Source organism: Prionailurus bengalensis, chromosome E1, assembly GCF_016509475.1.
Source record: "Prionailurus bengalensis isolate Pbe53 chromosome E1, Fcat_Pben_1.1_paternal_pri, whole genome shotgun sequence".
Taxonomy (NCBI): domain Eukaryota; kingdom Metazoa; phylum Chordata; class Mammalia; order Carnivora; family Felidae; genus Prionailurus; species Prionailurus bengalensis.
Genome location: NC_057347.1, coordinates 44,870,358 through 44,883,814, shown reverse-complemented (window position 1 = coordinate 44,883,814; position 13,457 = coordinate 44,870,358). Strand labels below are relative to the sequence as shown.

The window sequence follows — 13,457 nt, the reverse complement described above, 5'->3', positions numbered from 1 at the left end:
AATCTTCCAAATCTGGGTTCCTACTTGGACTTTCTGAAAGAAAATATTTTAAATTTAAAATCTAGTTTTAAAATATTTAGTGAAATATTTAGTTATAAGAATGAAGATGTTTTCCAAGTTTATTCACTGTGTATACTATTATCACTATCCTCAATGAAATCATTAGTTTATTTACCTGTTCATTTCCCCTAAATAAACTGTAAGCTCGTAAGGCTAGGGCTGTATCCTTTAGCTCTGTATCCCTAGTGTCCAGACCAAGGCCAATTGTACAATATGCATTTACCATAAACTTACTAAATGAATGTCCAGGAAAAGGCTCCCCAAAACATCAAGTATGTATGGAGTAAGGAATGGGATTAAGCCATCTTTCTCACTGGAATGGGATGTCATGGACCTTAAACAATAGTGCAGTATGCACACTATTATATTTGGTGGATTGGAGGTTAATGTTTTTGAGAACTGAGACGAAAACATAAAGGAAAAAGACATATTCCTCAATAAATTATACAATATCATTATCTTTTGTGTCTATCTTTAGACCTAAAACCTATTTTCAGCCAAAGACTCCCACAATGACAGCTTTGCAAAATTTTTTTTCCCTTGAAAAACCAATGAAGCCACTACAGATATACAGATTACAATACTGGCTACTGTTTTTATGAAAAATGTACTTTAAATTTCAAACATCCAATTCAGGAATGAGCTTCATGGCTACCATCAATTCTTCAGTGATTGCTTACACTACTATCTATAGATCTTTCCCCCTGCCTTTTTTTTTTTAATTTTTAATGTTTATTTATTATTATTATTTTTTTAATTTTTATGTTTATTCATTTTTGAAACACAAAGAGAGACAAAGCACAAGCAGGGGTGGGGCGGAGAGAGAGGGGGACACAAAATCTGAAGCAGGCTCCAGGCTCTGAGCTGTCAGCACAGAGCCCGACGCAAGGCTCCAACCCAGGAACCATGAGATCACGACCAGAGCCGAAGTAGGACGCTCAACTGACTAAGCCACCCAAGCACCCCCATGTTTGTTTATTTTTGAGAGAGAGAGACACACACACAGAATCCGAAGCAGGCTCCATTCCGAGCTGTCAGCACAGAGCCCAACATGGGGTCCAAACCCACAAACCGCAAGATCATGACCTGGGCTGAAGTCGGACGCTCAAAAGACTGAGCCACCCAGGTGCCCCTCTTTTTTCCCTTTTTTATGTGAAAGCTTCTTGAAGACAGAGGCCATGACTTAAATGTCTTCATATTAAGTACGTATAAGAAATATTTTAAATAGGTAAACAATATATAGGTTTTATTTCCCATGTCAATTCTGTTTGGCAGTTCCTGCTTAGTTGACCCACGGACCATTCACCTCACAGTCTGTTTTTGTAAATCAAGTCTTATTGGAACATAGCCACACCCATTCATTTACGTACTACAACAGGCTACAACAGTCAGCAGTACAGAGTAGATGCAATAGAGACCAGCCTGCCTACAAAGCCTAAAAGTATTTACCATGGCCCAGTATAGAAAAAGCCTGTCAACTCCTGCCCTAGACGAAGATTCTCTTAGTGGTCAAAATGGGATGATCAGGGGCGCCCGGGTGGCTGAGTCAGTTAAGCATCTGACTTCGGCTCAGGTCACGATCTCACGGTTCATGGCTTTGAGCCCCCGTCAGGCTCTGTGCTGACAGCTCAGAGCCTGGAGCCTTGCTTCAGATTCTGTGTCTCCCTCTCTCGCTGCCCCTCCCCCCGCTCACACTTGGTCTCTCTCTTTCAAAATTAAACATTAAAAAAAAACTAAAGAAAAAAAGAATGTGATGATCAATTAGGGAAATCTGACACAGGGCAGGGGTGAAAAAAGAAAGCATCTATACTAAGGCTATGCTATCCCTCCTATTCATGGCAGCTATGTGACTACACTGCAACCGAAGATATTGGTGTTTCCCACAGGTCCACAGAACAGGAAAAAATACTGGTGATGTCAAGATTTGGCTTAGTGGCAAAATATCTTTTTCCTAAAATAATACCTATTTTTTTTCTTAGCTTGCTCCTACAGTTTCTGTGACTGTTAACCAAATGCTCTTTAGACCAGTTAAGAGCATTCTCCAGCTAGACGTTTTTTACTTCAAAAGAACAGCCAGGTAATCCCCCTAAGATGATGCCAATGTACCATAACCCAGAACCACACATAAACAACTCTATCATTTGACCACCATGCTGATACCACATTTGTTGTGAGAGCGGCCGAAGACCATGACGTCAAGTGACCTTATTTGTCCCGCTCACTTGAAAATACCTAAATAATAATTAAAAAGAGAAGAAATAACAAGTGGTGGTGAGGATGTGGAGAAAAGGGAACTCTTGTGCAGTGCTGGCGGGAATGTAAATTGGTGCATCCGTTATGAAAAACAGCACAGCAGTTCTTCAAAAAATTAAAAATAGAACTATCCTATGACTTAGCAATTTCACCTCTGGATATTTATCCAAAGCAAATGAAATCACTCTCTCAAAAAGACCTATGCACCCCCATCTTCACTGCAGTATTATTCACAACAGTTAAGACATGAAAAAAACCCCTAAGTGTCCACCAATGGATAAATGGATAAAGAAACTGTGATATACATGTACATAGTATGGCGTCTAAAGTTAATAATACTGTATTGTATATGTGAAAGGTGCTGAGAGTAGATCATAAAATTCTCATAAGAAAAAAAATTGTAACTTTGTGAGGTGATGGATGTTAACTAAACTTATTATGGGAATCATTTTATAATATCTACACATATCTAATCATTATGTTGTACGCCCAAAACTGATACAATGTTATATGTCAGTTGTATCTAAATAAAACTGAAAACAAACCCCAAAATACACCCAACCACCCCCCAACAAAAAAGAAAGAAAATACCCAAATAAGATGAGGACTCAGAAAATGAATGAATTTTACGTGGTTTTTATATAAGTTGTGAGCAAATTCACCAACGTAACTAAAAAGAAAGCTTACGCCCTAGAAATCCCCGTAATTTATCCTTTTTTCCAGTGGCACTCCACAGGGCATTTGTATTTTGGGGAAGACTGTGGTATCTCACAGAGTTCACATTAATAAAGAACATACGTTTCATTTTCAGCTCCGTTGGTCTTGCTTTTCCGCTGTTTCTGCTCATTGGTTGCCGGAGGGGCCTGTCCCATGGCAGGGGGTTTCCGCTTTGCTAACATTTTCCGTTGTCTTTCTATCTCTTCCCTCTGTGAATTTATCCTTTCCTGCTGCCTACAGATATAAAAGATGTTGCACAGAGAAGAAGGTCAAAACACTGTAACGTGGCTGGAGAGTAAACACAAATATCTTGGCACCTATATATTTGATAGACTTGAGAAAAAGTAAGCCCCTTTAAATCAAGTAGAAATTTGATTATAACTTCAGGTTAGAAAAGCCAAATAACTGATGATAGAAAGATTTTTTTTGGAATGAGTCTGTGCTTTAAGACAGTAGTTATGATTATTCCCCGAACAGGAAAAGTAGGCAGGAACAATATCAAATTTCCACTGCGACCTTATTTTCTGACTCAAGAAAGAATTTTCTGATTCCTTTTTAACAGTTAAGAAAATAACTCTCAGGGCGCCTGGGTGGTATCAATTTAACAAGAATCTTGGGGCACCAGTTTGTTGAGCGTCCGCTTCGGCTAAGGTCATGACCTCACGGTCCCCGAGTTTGAGCCCGTCAAGGCTCTGTGCTGACAGCTCGGAGCCTGGCGCCTGCTTCAGATTCTGTGTCTCCCTCTCTCTCTGTCCCTCCCCTGCTCGCACTTTCTTTCAAAAATGAATAAACATAAAAAAAATTTTTTTTGTTTTAAAAAGAAAACAACTCTTGGTATGGCTCCATTAAAAAACTGTATTTATGTAAGAAAAATATTACAAAAGGTCCCAAGGGCCTTTTTATTTTTTTTTATTTGAATTAAAGTTTCCTCAAATTATATCTAGAAAGTTAGCTAATATGAGGGATGCTGAACAAAGTAAAAAAAAGATTTTGCTTTTAGATCTATCACTTATTCTAATTCTAAGTGAGCCATTACCGCCCCCATAGTCATTCCCACTCACTGATATGGTCAAACCTAAACTAAGTTTTTAAAAATCAAGTACATTCAGAGAAACCACAATGAAGCCTTGCAGCTAGTAAAAAACTCCTTAGGGAATAGGACGTAAAATGAATTCATAAAAAATATACATAAAGATTCTTCAGGGGTGCCTGGGTGGCGCAGTCGGTTAAGCGTCCGACTTCAGCCAGGTCACAATCTTGCGGTCCGGGAGTTCGAGCCCCGCGTCGGGCTCTGGGCTGATGGCTCAGAGCCTGGAGCCTGTTTCCGATTCTGTGTCTCCCTCTCTCTCTGCCTCTCTCCCGTTCATGCTCTGTCTCTCTCTGTCCCAAAAATAAATAAACGTTGAAAAAAAAAATTAAAAAAAAAAAAAAAAGATTCTTCAGATATCGGGGCGCCTGGGTGGCTCAGGAGGTTAAGTGTCTGACTTCGGCTCAGGTCATGATCTCGCGGTTTGTGAGTTCGAGCCCCGCAGTCAGGCTCTGCGCTGACAGCTCGGAGCCTGGAGCCTGCTTCGGATTCTGTGTCTCCCCCTCTCTCTGCCCCTCCCATGTTCATGCTCTGTCTCTCTGTCTCTCAATAATAAATAAATGTTTAAAAAACAATGAAAAAAAAAGATTCTTCAGATATCTAACACCATTACCATTAGAGGATTTCCGAAAGAAGTCTGAATTTTCTATAATAAACCCATTTGCACATTAGTAGCCAATAAAAATACCAATATATGAAAACTTTCTCTTGTATATGTCTAACAGATATTAAAGTTTGGAGACCTGGCATATTAAAAATATACCAAGATTTCAGATTAGCCATTCAAAAGACGAAAATCTATAAATCACCAACCCTAGTTGAGAATCAAATGCTAGCTCCCTTCTCTTTCTTCTACCATGCTCTCCCCTACCTCCTTTGCTTGATTCCACCTTCATTTGTGCACAGTAAGAGAATCTACGTTTTTAACCCATTTTCAAATGAAATCTATTCAACTCTCTTTCCTGAACACTGTAGTAAGTCAGTCTCTAGACTTTCCCTATACTCAGTGTATTTTCTTTAGAAGAATGGCAACCAGAAAAACAAGCCTATATTCCAGGGCAGATGCCCATTATACAATTTATGCTGCCGTTATCTATAAGGACAATAATGTAAGCAAGATTAACCTAGTCCAAACACTCTAAATAAATAACCATTCATCTCATAATACAATTCCCTTGGCTTTAGGATGAGCTGGGTCATTGATTGGATGTCAATGTAACAGAATGGAAATCAAAACTCAAGAGTTTTCTTGTCTGAAAAACCCTTTCAACTATCATTAGAGATATGTCTCCCCACCAAAGAATATGTAATATGAATCCTTCATGGCTTGAAAGAATTCTGGATTGAGACATAGAATCCTTAGGTAAAATCAAAATCCTCCTTTTGACTCAATGAGATAGCATGGTCTCTGAACTGTCTCTCAAGAGGAGTTTCCCCAATTTAAAAAAAAATGGTAAAGTATCTTTAGCTCCTTCTTATCCTTTCATGGACCATGAATGCAAGGCACAATAAACTCTCTGGAGATAACCATAAATATTTAGTTTAAACTATAAACTATAGTGGGGCTAGTGAAGTACCACAACATTTTATCTTTGAAGACTGGCTGCTTTGGAAGACAGATTTTTAGCAATCACCCTTATCAAACATACAACTAATTTTCTATGGTTTCCAGTAAGAATCCAAAAACTTGATCTCCAGAGATTCATAAAGAAAGGGGCCCCACAGTCATCATACATATTAAAGCATAAACACAGGGTGCGATGATGCCAAAACACCTCTGGGGAAATATTAAATCGTATATACTAAGAACAAGAGCGCTTGCTTGAACACAAAAATGGATGCACCAGAGTTCACGATTATATATAACAATTCCTACGTTAATTCTTGATATTTTTGAAATGATTTAGCTATTTATACTGACAAATAAAAGTCATCTAAAGATAGACCATCAGTGATACTTAATTTAGGTTTATTTGGGGAGTAGAATCTGGAGTTATATCAGTAAACTTGGAAACTTCTCTTAGAAAAGGACCGTGCCTTATCAAGCCTTGTATCTCCAACACATCTGACACTGCCTTTTAGAACTGATCCTTAGGTATTTCTTGCATTGCATCAGTTTTAGAGAATGCTTGCCATTTACCACCCATGGAAAGAGTACTACTACCACTACTACTACTATCTTTTACACAAGTATTGATGATTTGATAAATCCATCTCACTCAAATCTAAATAATCCTATTTAAAAAGCCACTGCCTCTACAAGAAAACAAGACAATTTGCCTTAGGTATCGTTAACAGGCTGAGGTAGGTCACCTAAAAAGGTATGTTAAAAGTTCTAACTCCCAGAACTTCAGATTATAACCTTAGGAGATAGGGTCATCAAATGTCCTTACTTTTTTAAAATGAGGTCATACTAGAGTAGGGTGGGCCCTTAATTCAATATGACTGATGTCCTTATAAAGGGAGAGAAGACGCAGAGACACATGGGGGGGGGGGGCGGGGAACACTGTGTGAAGATGGAGGCAGAGACTGAAGCTATGCTGCCACAAGCCACAGAACATCAAAGAACGATCCTCCCCTAGGGGCTTCAGAGGAAGCATGGTCTGTCAACATCTTGGTTTTGGATTTCTGGTGTCCTGAACTATCAGAGAGTAAATTTATGTTGTTTAACCCACCCGGTTTATGGTATTTTTGTTACAACAGCCCTAGGAAATGAATGACAGGCGCTCTCAACAGTAACACTGTATTCCTGACTCCAACCCACCATACATACGTACTAGTAGGAGGTATTAAAAAACAAATGCATTTTAAGATATCACTAATCTCAACAGTAACACTGTATTCCTGACTCCAACCCACCATACATACATACTAGTAGGAGGTATTAAAAAACAAACGTATTTTCAGGTAGCACTTTAACCAAAAATAATTTAGCAATGATCTACAGGTAGCTCCTGAATAGCCCAGGTAAGAATTTTTAAAGATTCCCACAACTTCACGTTCTGTATCTACTGTGAAACAGTATGGATACCCAAGGGAGATCTTGACACAGAATCAAGAGAGTTTTTCATTATGGATCATGTAACCAAGAATCAGATGGTTCACAAGATCACTTTAAAATGGGATTCTAGGGGCACTTGGGTGGCTCAGTTGGTTGAGAATCTGACTTTTGATCTCAGCTCAAGTCACGATCTCACAATCTCACCGTTTCGTGGGTTCGAACCCCCCACCACGAGGCTCTCCGCTGGCGGCATAGAGCCTGTTTGAGATTCTCCCTCTCTGCCCCTTCCCCACCCACTCACTCTATCTCAAATTAATAAACTTAAAAAATTTTTTAAAGAATAAAATAAAATAAAAATGGGATTCTATAATTCCTTATACACCAGAATAAATACCTGGAGTATCATTATGATGCTATAATGTTTAATTTACTCATGCTGATAATCTACTTCTTCAATGACCACAATTTTGTTTATAAATCAAATCCCATTACTTCAATGTTGTTTCATTTCAATATAAAAAAACTTTATCTATCTATCTATCTATCTATCTATCTATCTATCCTCTACACCTAATGTGGGGCTCATGACCAGGAAATCAAGAGTCACATGCTCTATGGACTGAGCCAGCCAGGTGCCCCTAAACAAAATCTTTTTTTTTTTTTTTAAGGTTTATTTATTTATTTTGAGAGAGATGGGGTGGGGGAGAGAGAGAGAGAAAGGAGAATGAGAATCCCAAGCAGGCTCTGCGCTAACGGCCTGGAGTCCCATACAGGGTTCTATCTCACAAATCATGGGATCGTGACCTTAGACAAAATCAAGAGTCGGATGCTTCACTGACTGAGCCACCCAGGCGCCCCTAAACAAAATCTTAGTAAAGAATTTTTTCCCTCTTTGAGGAAAACATCCTAGGAACTTAACTGGAAAGCAAAGCCTTTTGAGAAATGCACCAACCACGCTGCATCCAGACTTTCCAGCCTGCTCTTCTAATCTATAGCTGCTGGACTTGAGTGGCAGCCTCCAGCTGTGTTTCTGACCTCCAGCCCAGCCACCCTTGCTCTCTCTGCAGACCTGCCAACTCCCACAACCCAAATCCTTCATCTATCCTGTTGATACTGTTTCTCCTGCCTAATGGGGATTTTGTGCAGTTCAGTGGTTTTTGTAAACTGACAAGAGTCTTTTAGTTTGTCTGAAGTCAAGGGGAGATTCTTCTCAGCAACAAGGACCTCCCTTCTGTCCTAAATGGGTTTTCCTCCAATTCCAATCCAAACTTTTACACATCATGCTCTTCCTACAGTTTATCTGTGTCACTAAATGCATAAATGTTTGAGAGAATTTACCACTCCCCCGAGATTCTCTAATTATCTAATATATTCTACATCCTTCAAGTGATCTGTTCGAGCTCTGCATTTCAGAAATCTTGACCTAAGGACAAGCATATACTTAGGCTCAATATTTAACGGTGAAATTTAGATCACTTCAATAAAAAACGTTAAAACCATGCCCCCCCATCAAAAACAAATTTTTTATTGCCTTGCCATTGACTGAGATTTTAAGATTTATTCAAATAAGAAAGAGTATACTGAATAACAATAGTATGTAACAGAACTACTTTCTCAAAACTATAAAATAAACTACTTCTTCAACAGGTTCAAACATACTTTGGAAAGGAAAAATTGCCAACCTGGACAAAAAATAATATAAATTTGATATGATTTTCTTATTAGCTGGTAAATCTTCGGTGTTAGGGAATAAAGATCACTTGAAAAGAGCAGAGGAACACAGTGAAAACAAAAGAATTGCACTGGAGGTCCTGTTGAGACTGTACTTGATTATCTGATTAAATTTTTAAATGTTTTGAGGATGGTCTCTTCTCGTAAAACCTAGTACTGCTACCTGGTGTTCAGCCACGTCACCCACAAATTATGTTGTCATGGAGTTTCTCATATACAGAAAATAATCATTTATAAGGATATCAAACATAGCCTTTACAACTGAAGAATTTCAACTGCTGCATTAAAACTGAAAGGGAATTAATTTATTAAAGCAAAACTTTAGAAAATAAAATACCTGTAATTAGTAGACACTGGCCAGACAGCTTCCCAAAAGAGATGGAGATATTTTATATGACATAAAAGCATGAAAAAATGCTATCCACCTAGGAGGAACAATCCTAGTTAGGGATCTCATTTAGATAGTCCCAATTTCTCTGATGGCTCTACAGCTAAGTCATCATTTTGTACTCTGTGTAAGATTTCCAGAACCTTCTGGGACTCGGGGGCTGCTTACAGAGTAAAAAGATAAAATATCGCTGTCAGCAAAAACTATGAACATTTTTCTTAAAAGTAATTACATTTTACATCTCTATACAAACACACTATCTTCAGTCAAAGTCTTCAGATATTTTAAAGACAGCCATCTAAGAAGTAACCATTGTCAAAGACTTGTAGGGTCACTATCACATCTGGGACTCAGTCTGAGCATGAGGTGGCTATGGCCAGTACTAGGGATATAAGTTATATCTTCAGATCGCACTCTAATGAAACTGGATGGGGTGTCACTTGCAGGACAATGTGCACGTCCTGGTCAGGGTGTTAAGGAATGGGTGGGTACCATGACTCCATGTAGTGGCCACTATTATAGTGCCCTGGTGCGTTCCTGCTATCACCAGTCACCCATGCTTAGTGCTCGGAGTGGATGTCATTCTGAGCCTCTGGCACCTGACTTAACTCAAAAGGCTTTGTTTTCCTTCGTGGGTATTGCATCTTTGACTCAACAGCTAGCCTCTTATCACACCAACTTACACATACTCGAGGTACATGTGTGAGGCAAAAACATATCTAAGCCAAGGGGAGGGTAATGTATCACATATAAAGCAGTGACTACTAATGTGCAATCCAGGTTAGTATTATACTTTATTTCAGGCATATATTTGTTGTTTCTTATGTTTCCTTACTATTAAAGGAGTCCCACACTCTCCAATTACTGCACAGGAAGTTATTTCAGCTAGGAAAAAAAGGTAGGAAAAGCAGTCTATAGAATCCTCTAATTCATAGTGAGCTACAGATCTCAAGTTTGAGAGCCCATGATTAAAAACACAATGCCATTCTCCCCAGTCTCAGATGGAAATAATCTAATTAAAAATAAATAAGATATACCAAAATACACGACAATCTAAAGATCTGCTTAAGTCCAGAGCCAATATTAGCTATTTACACAGTTGGAATTTTAGGATTTTAAATGGTAATTCCCTCCTTGGAGTAAATACTTGAATGTTGAGTGCTTAGGATTCCAAGTCACTGACAGACACTGGGGTTGGCTACCAGCCTGACCACTGGTTCAGCCCCTGCCTTTGAGGTAGCCGCTCTCTCCAAGGTCTAGACACGGTCTCCTTAAAGGGCCTCAGGGACAGATCCTAAAGGTTTGCCTAGGGTTTTTACTGTTTTATACCTAACTCAGGATGTTCTTCCTCAGGTCCTTACCTATGTCATTTTTCTATGGAGCCAGAACAAATACGTTCATGGACTCCTCGTGAAAATCCATTACATAATTTAAAAGATAACAAGTCCTAGGATTTTTCTTCCTTAGCTTCAGCAATTCTTATTCTTTGTTAAGCTTTAATGTAGAACTCCTTTATTTTTTCTCTAATAACTTGCGTCATTTTTCCCAGGACTTCACCTCATTCCCTACCTTTCATTACACATATGGGGACTAAAGCTGAATGAAAAGAGGACTTCTACTACTAGGATTTTTAATGACTACAATTACAGCAAACTTAAAGCAACTTTTCAATTTCAATGTGATCATAGCACTTCACTTACTTGATAAGGTTCTGGAAAGCATAACCATCTGTCCATTGCTCAGTAAAAGAGGCCCCATGTCGAACAGTGGTAAAATGGCCCAATCTCAAGCGGTCTTGCATGCTTTTATCTCTACATGCCATCTTCTCTTGTTTTGACTTAGGAGAAAGGACAAATAGAAAATAATTTTATTCTCCTATGAGAATTCAGATATAGCATGATGTTTACTTTCTGTACTGTACTGATCAACATTTAGTACAACTGGCTGATTCTACATGGACTCTGGGAAGTACCTTAAAACTTTAAATTCTCTGCATTAACATATACCATCTTATTTCAAAAATAAAAATGGAAAAAAGCAGTTTCTTTTCTATAAAATTAATGAATTAAAAGCTGAAACAAAGTTCTCCTATCTCTGACATTAATAAAATGACCTACTATCAGCGTTCCCTGTCTTTTTAACAGCATTCCAAAGATTTCAGCAAAAGTAACCACCAGTCTCTCAAACCTCTAGCTTGTAATAATTTCATTAGCAAGTACTGCTATCTTTCAATATAAGATAAGTGTGTGTTGGGGACATATTAAAAAACTTTCAAGAAACAGTTACTAACAACTATTAACATCAAGTCACAACTAATCAATTACTATAATAAAGGAAACATCGGCCATACATAAGTATAGGCTGACTTAATTTTTTAAAGCACAAAGCACTTAATTATCACATTTTTATATACATAAGTTACTTCAAATATCATCTCTAAAATGGAAATGTAAGTACTGCTAAATGTTTTTAAGAGTTCTAGGGTATGTACTTCAAAGGTCAGGATGAGTGTAAGAACCAAGGAGCGCCACACCGCAAACAAACCAGGACAAGCTGTCCCTGTCCGATCAACATCACACGCAGAGCAAAGCACAACCAGAAACGATGTCCCATATTATCACTCTGGATGTTTGCTGCTGTGTCCATGGAAGAAAGAATTCTAACTGTCAAATTATAAAGAGTCTTTTCCTAAAGGGGTGCCTGGGTGGCTCAGTCAGTTAAGCATCCAACTCCCGGTCTCAACTCAGGTCATCACCTCACGACTTGTGGGTTTAAGCCCTGCATCTGGCTCCGCGCTGACAGCCTGGGATTCTCTCTCTCCGCCCCTCCCCTGCTCATGCTCTCTCTCCAAAAATAAACAAACGAACAAACATTTAAAAAAAAGTCTTTCCCTAAAAAGCCCAACTTTAAAATACTTCCATCTCAGGTAAGGAATAAGGAGGCACAAAATGATACCCTGAGGATCTTGGGAGCAGGGGTCAGGCCACCGTTAATCACTCACCTTTTCTATAAGGAGTTTCTTGCTCATTGTCACACACCGATTTAATCGTTCTTTATACTTCTCTAGCATCTTTTGCTGTTCGTCAATCTGCCGCCTCAAATCACAGTTGGCCTTCAATGGAAAATATTTTTTATATTAGCTCCAAGGAAGATAGATGAAAACGAAAGCAGTTTCTAGGGAGTCCAAACAGTATTTCTATTGTTAATCAAAAGCAAAATTAAAGTCCAAAGAGCTAAGATTAATTATGTTTACAATTTTTTATAATATTTCCTTCCTTTTTTTTCTCTCTTAATAAACTTATCTTTTTAGTAAAGATGAATTCTGTTACAAGTGGGCATGTTTTTCTACTGATCGTATTTCACTCCTCTCAAAAAGCAGTTATAGGTAAATCTAGTACATCACATATACCTAAACTGTCACAAAATAAAAAACCTACAATTAGGGAGATGTTTCAAATACATACAAAAGTTGATTAAGCACTTTACAGCACTCACAGAATACTTTCAAAGGGTAATTAATTAAACACAAAAAAAAACTGCAGAATTTTTTTTTAAACCACATAACGTTCTCAGGATCGATTGTTCTTTGTTTTTCTATTCTTGTTTCCAAAGAAAAAGAGACATGAATTTACATAAGTGTTTCTTTCCAGAGAAGCCAGGCACACCCATGCCCGCATAAGACAGAACTAACAAACGGGATGAATATAAGGTCCCGGTTCTCAAGAATGCCAGAATGTAAATACATAGTTAATTTAGCTGTGGTCAGAAGGACGGGCTAAATACTTTGAAAATTCAAACCTCCTACAATAACAGAGAAGGGAAGAACCACTAACCCAAGGTCAATTTTGCCCTGCGATTCTTAAATTTATTCTTGTATTAACAAAAGATCTCTACTCTTTCAACAAATAAACGCTACTTTATAATAATGTGCTTGAGTTGTGAAAAAAAATCTGGTACTTCCCAATCAAATGATATAAGTGTTTCTGAAACAGTAAAAAGCACAAATGGAAGATGTTACAGCATATGCAATTTTAGAGACTTTTCAGCTTCATTTTTAAAGTGACCAGTGTACAACAGCTTCCACCTCCCAATTTCTACTCTTCTCATAAGTTTAATTTCTACCTGTTTTTTGTACAGAGTTCTATGTGCCACTCTATCAAAGGCAAAGTGCAAGTACATTTGGGGAAATGTAACTAATTCATAATAAAGAATCCATGGTG

The 13,457-nt window shown here is 38.2% G+C and overlaps 1 protein-coding gene across 11 annotated transcripts in view; it reads right to left on the bottom strand.

Annotated features, from left to right (window-relative positions):
* Window positions 1–13,457, bottom strand: part of TLK2 (tousled like kinase 2) — a 114,808-nt gene that overhangs the window by 30,261 nt on the left and 71,090 nt on the right. For all 11 annotated transcript variants that reach the window (XM_043584921.1, XM_043584922.1, XM_043584911.1 and 8 more), the window contains 3 exons: window positions 12,239–12,349; window positions 10,938–11,074; window positions 3,112–3,264 (listed from right to left, as the gene is read on the bottom strand). In XM_043584921.1, coding sequence (XP_043440856.1) covers window positions 3,112–3,264; window positions 10,938–11,074; window positions 12,239–12,349 — 401 coding nt within the window. The remainder of the gene's footprint in view (window positions 1–3,111; window positions 3,265–10,937; window positions 11,075–12,238; window positions 12,350–13,457) is intronic.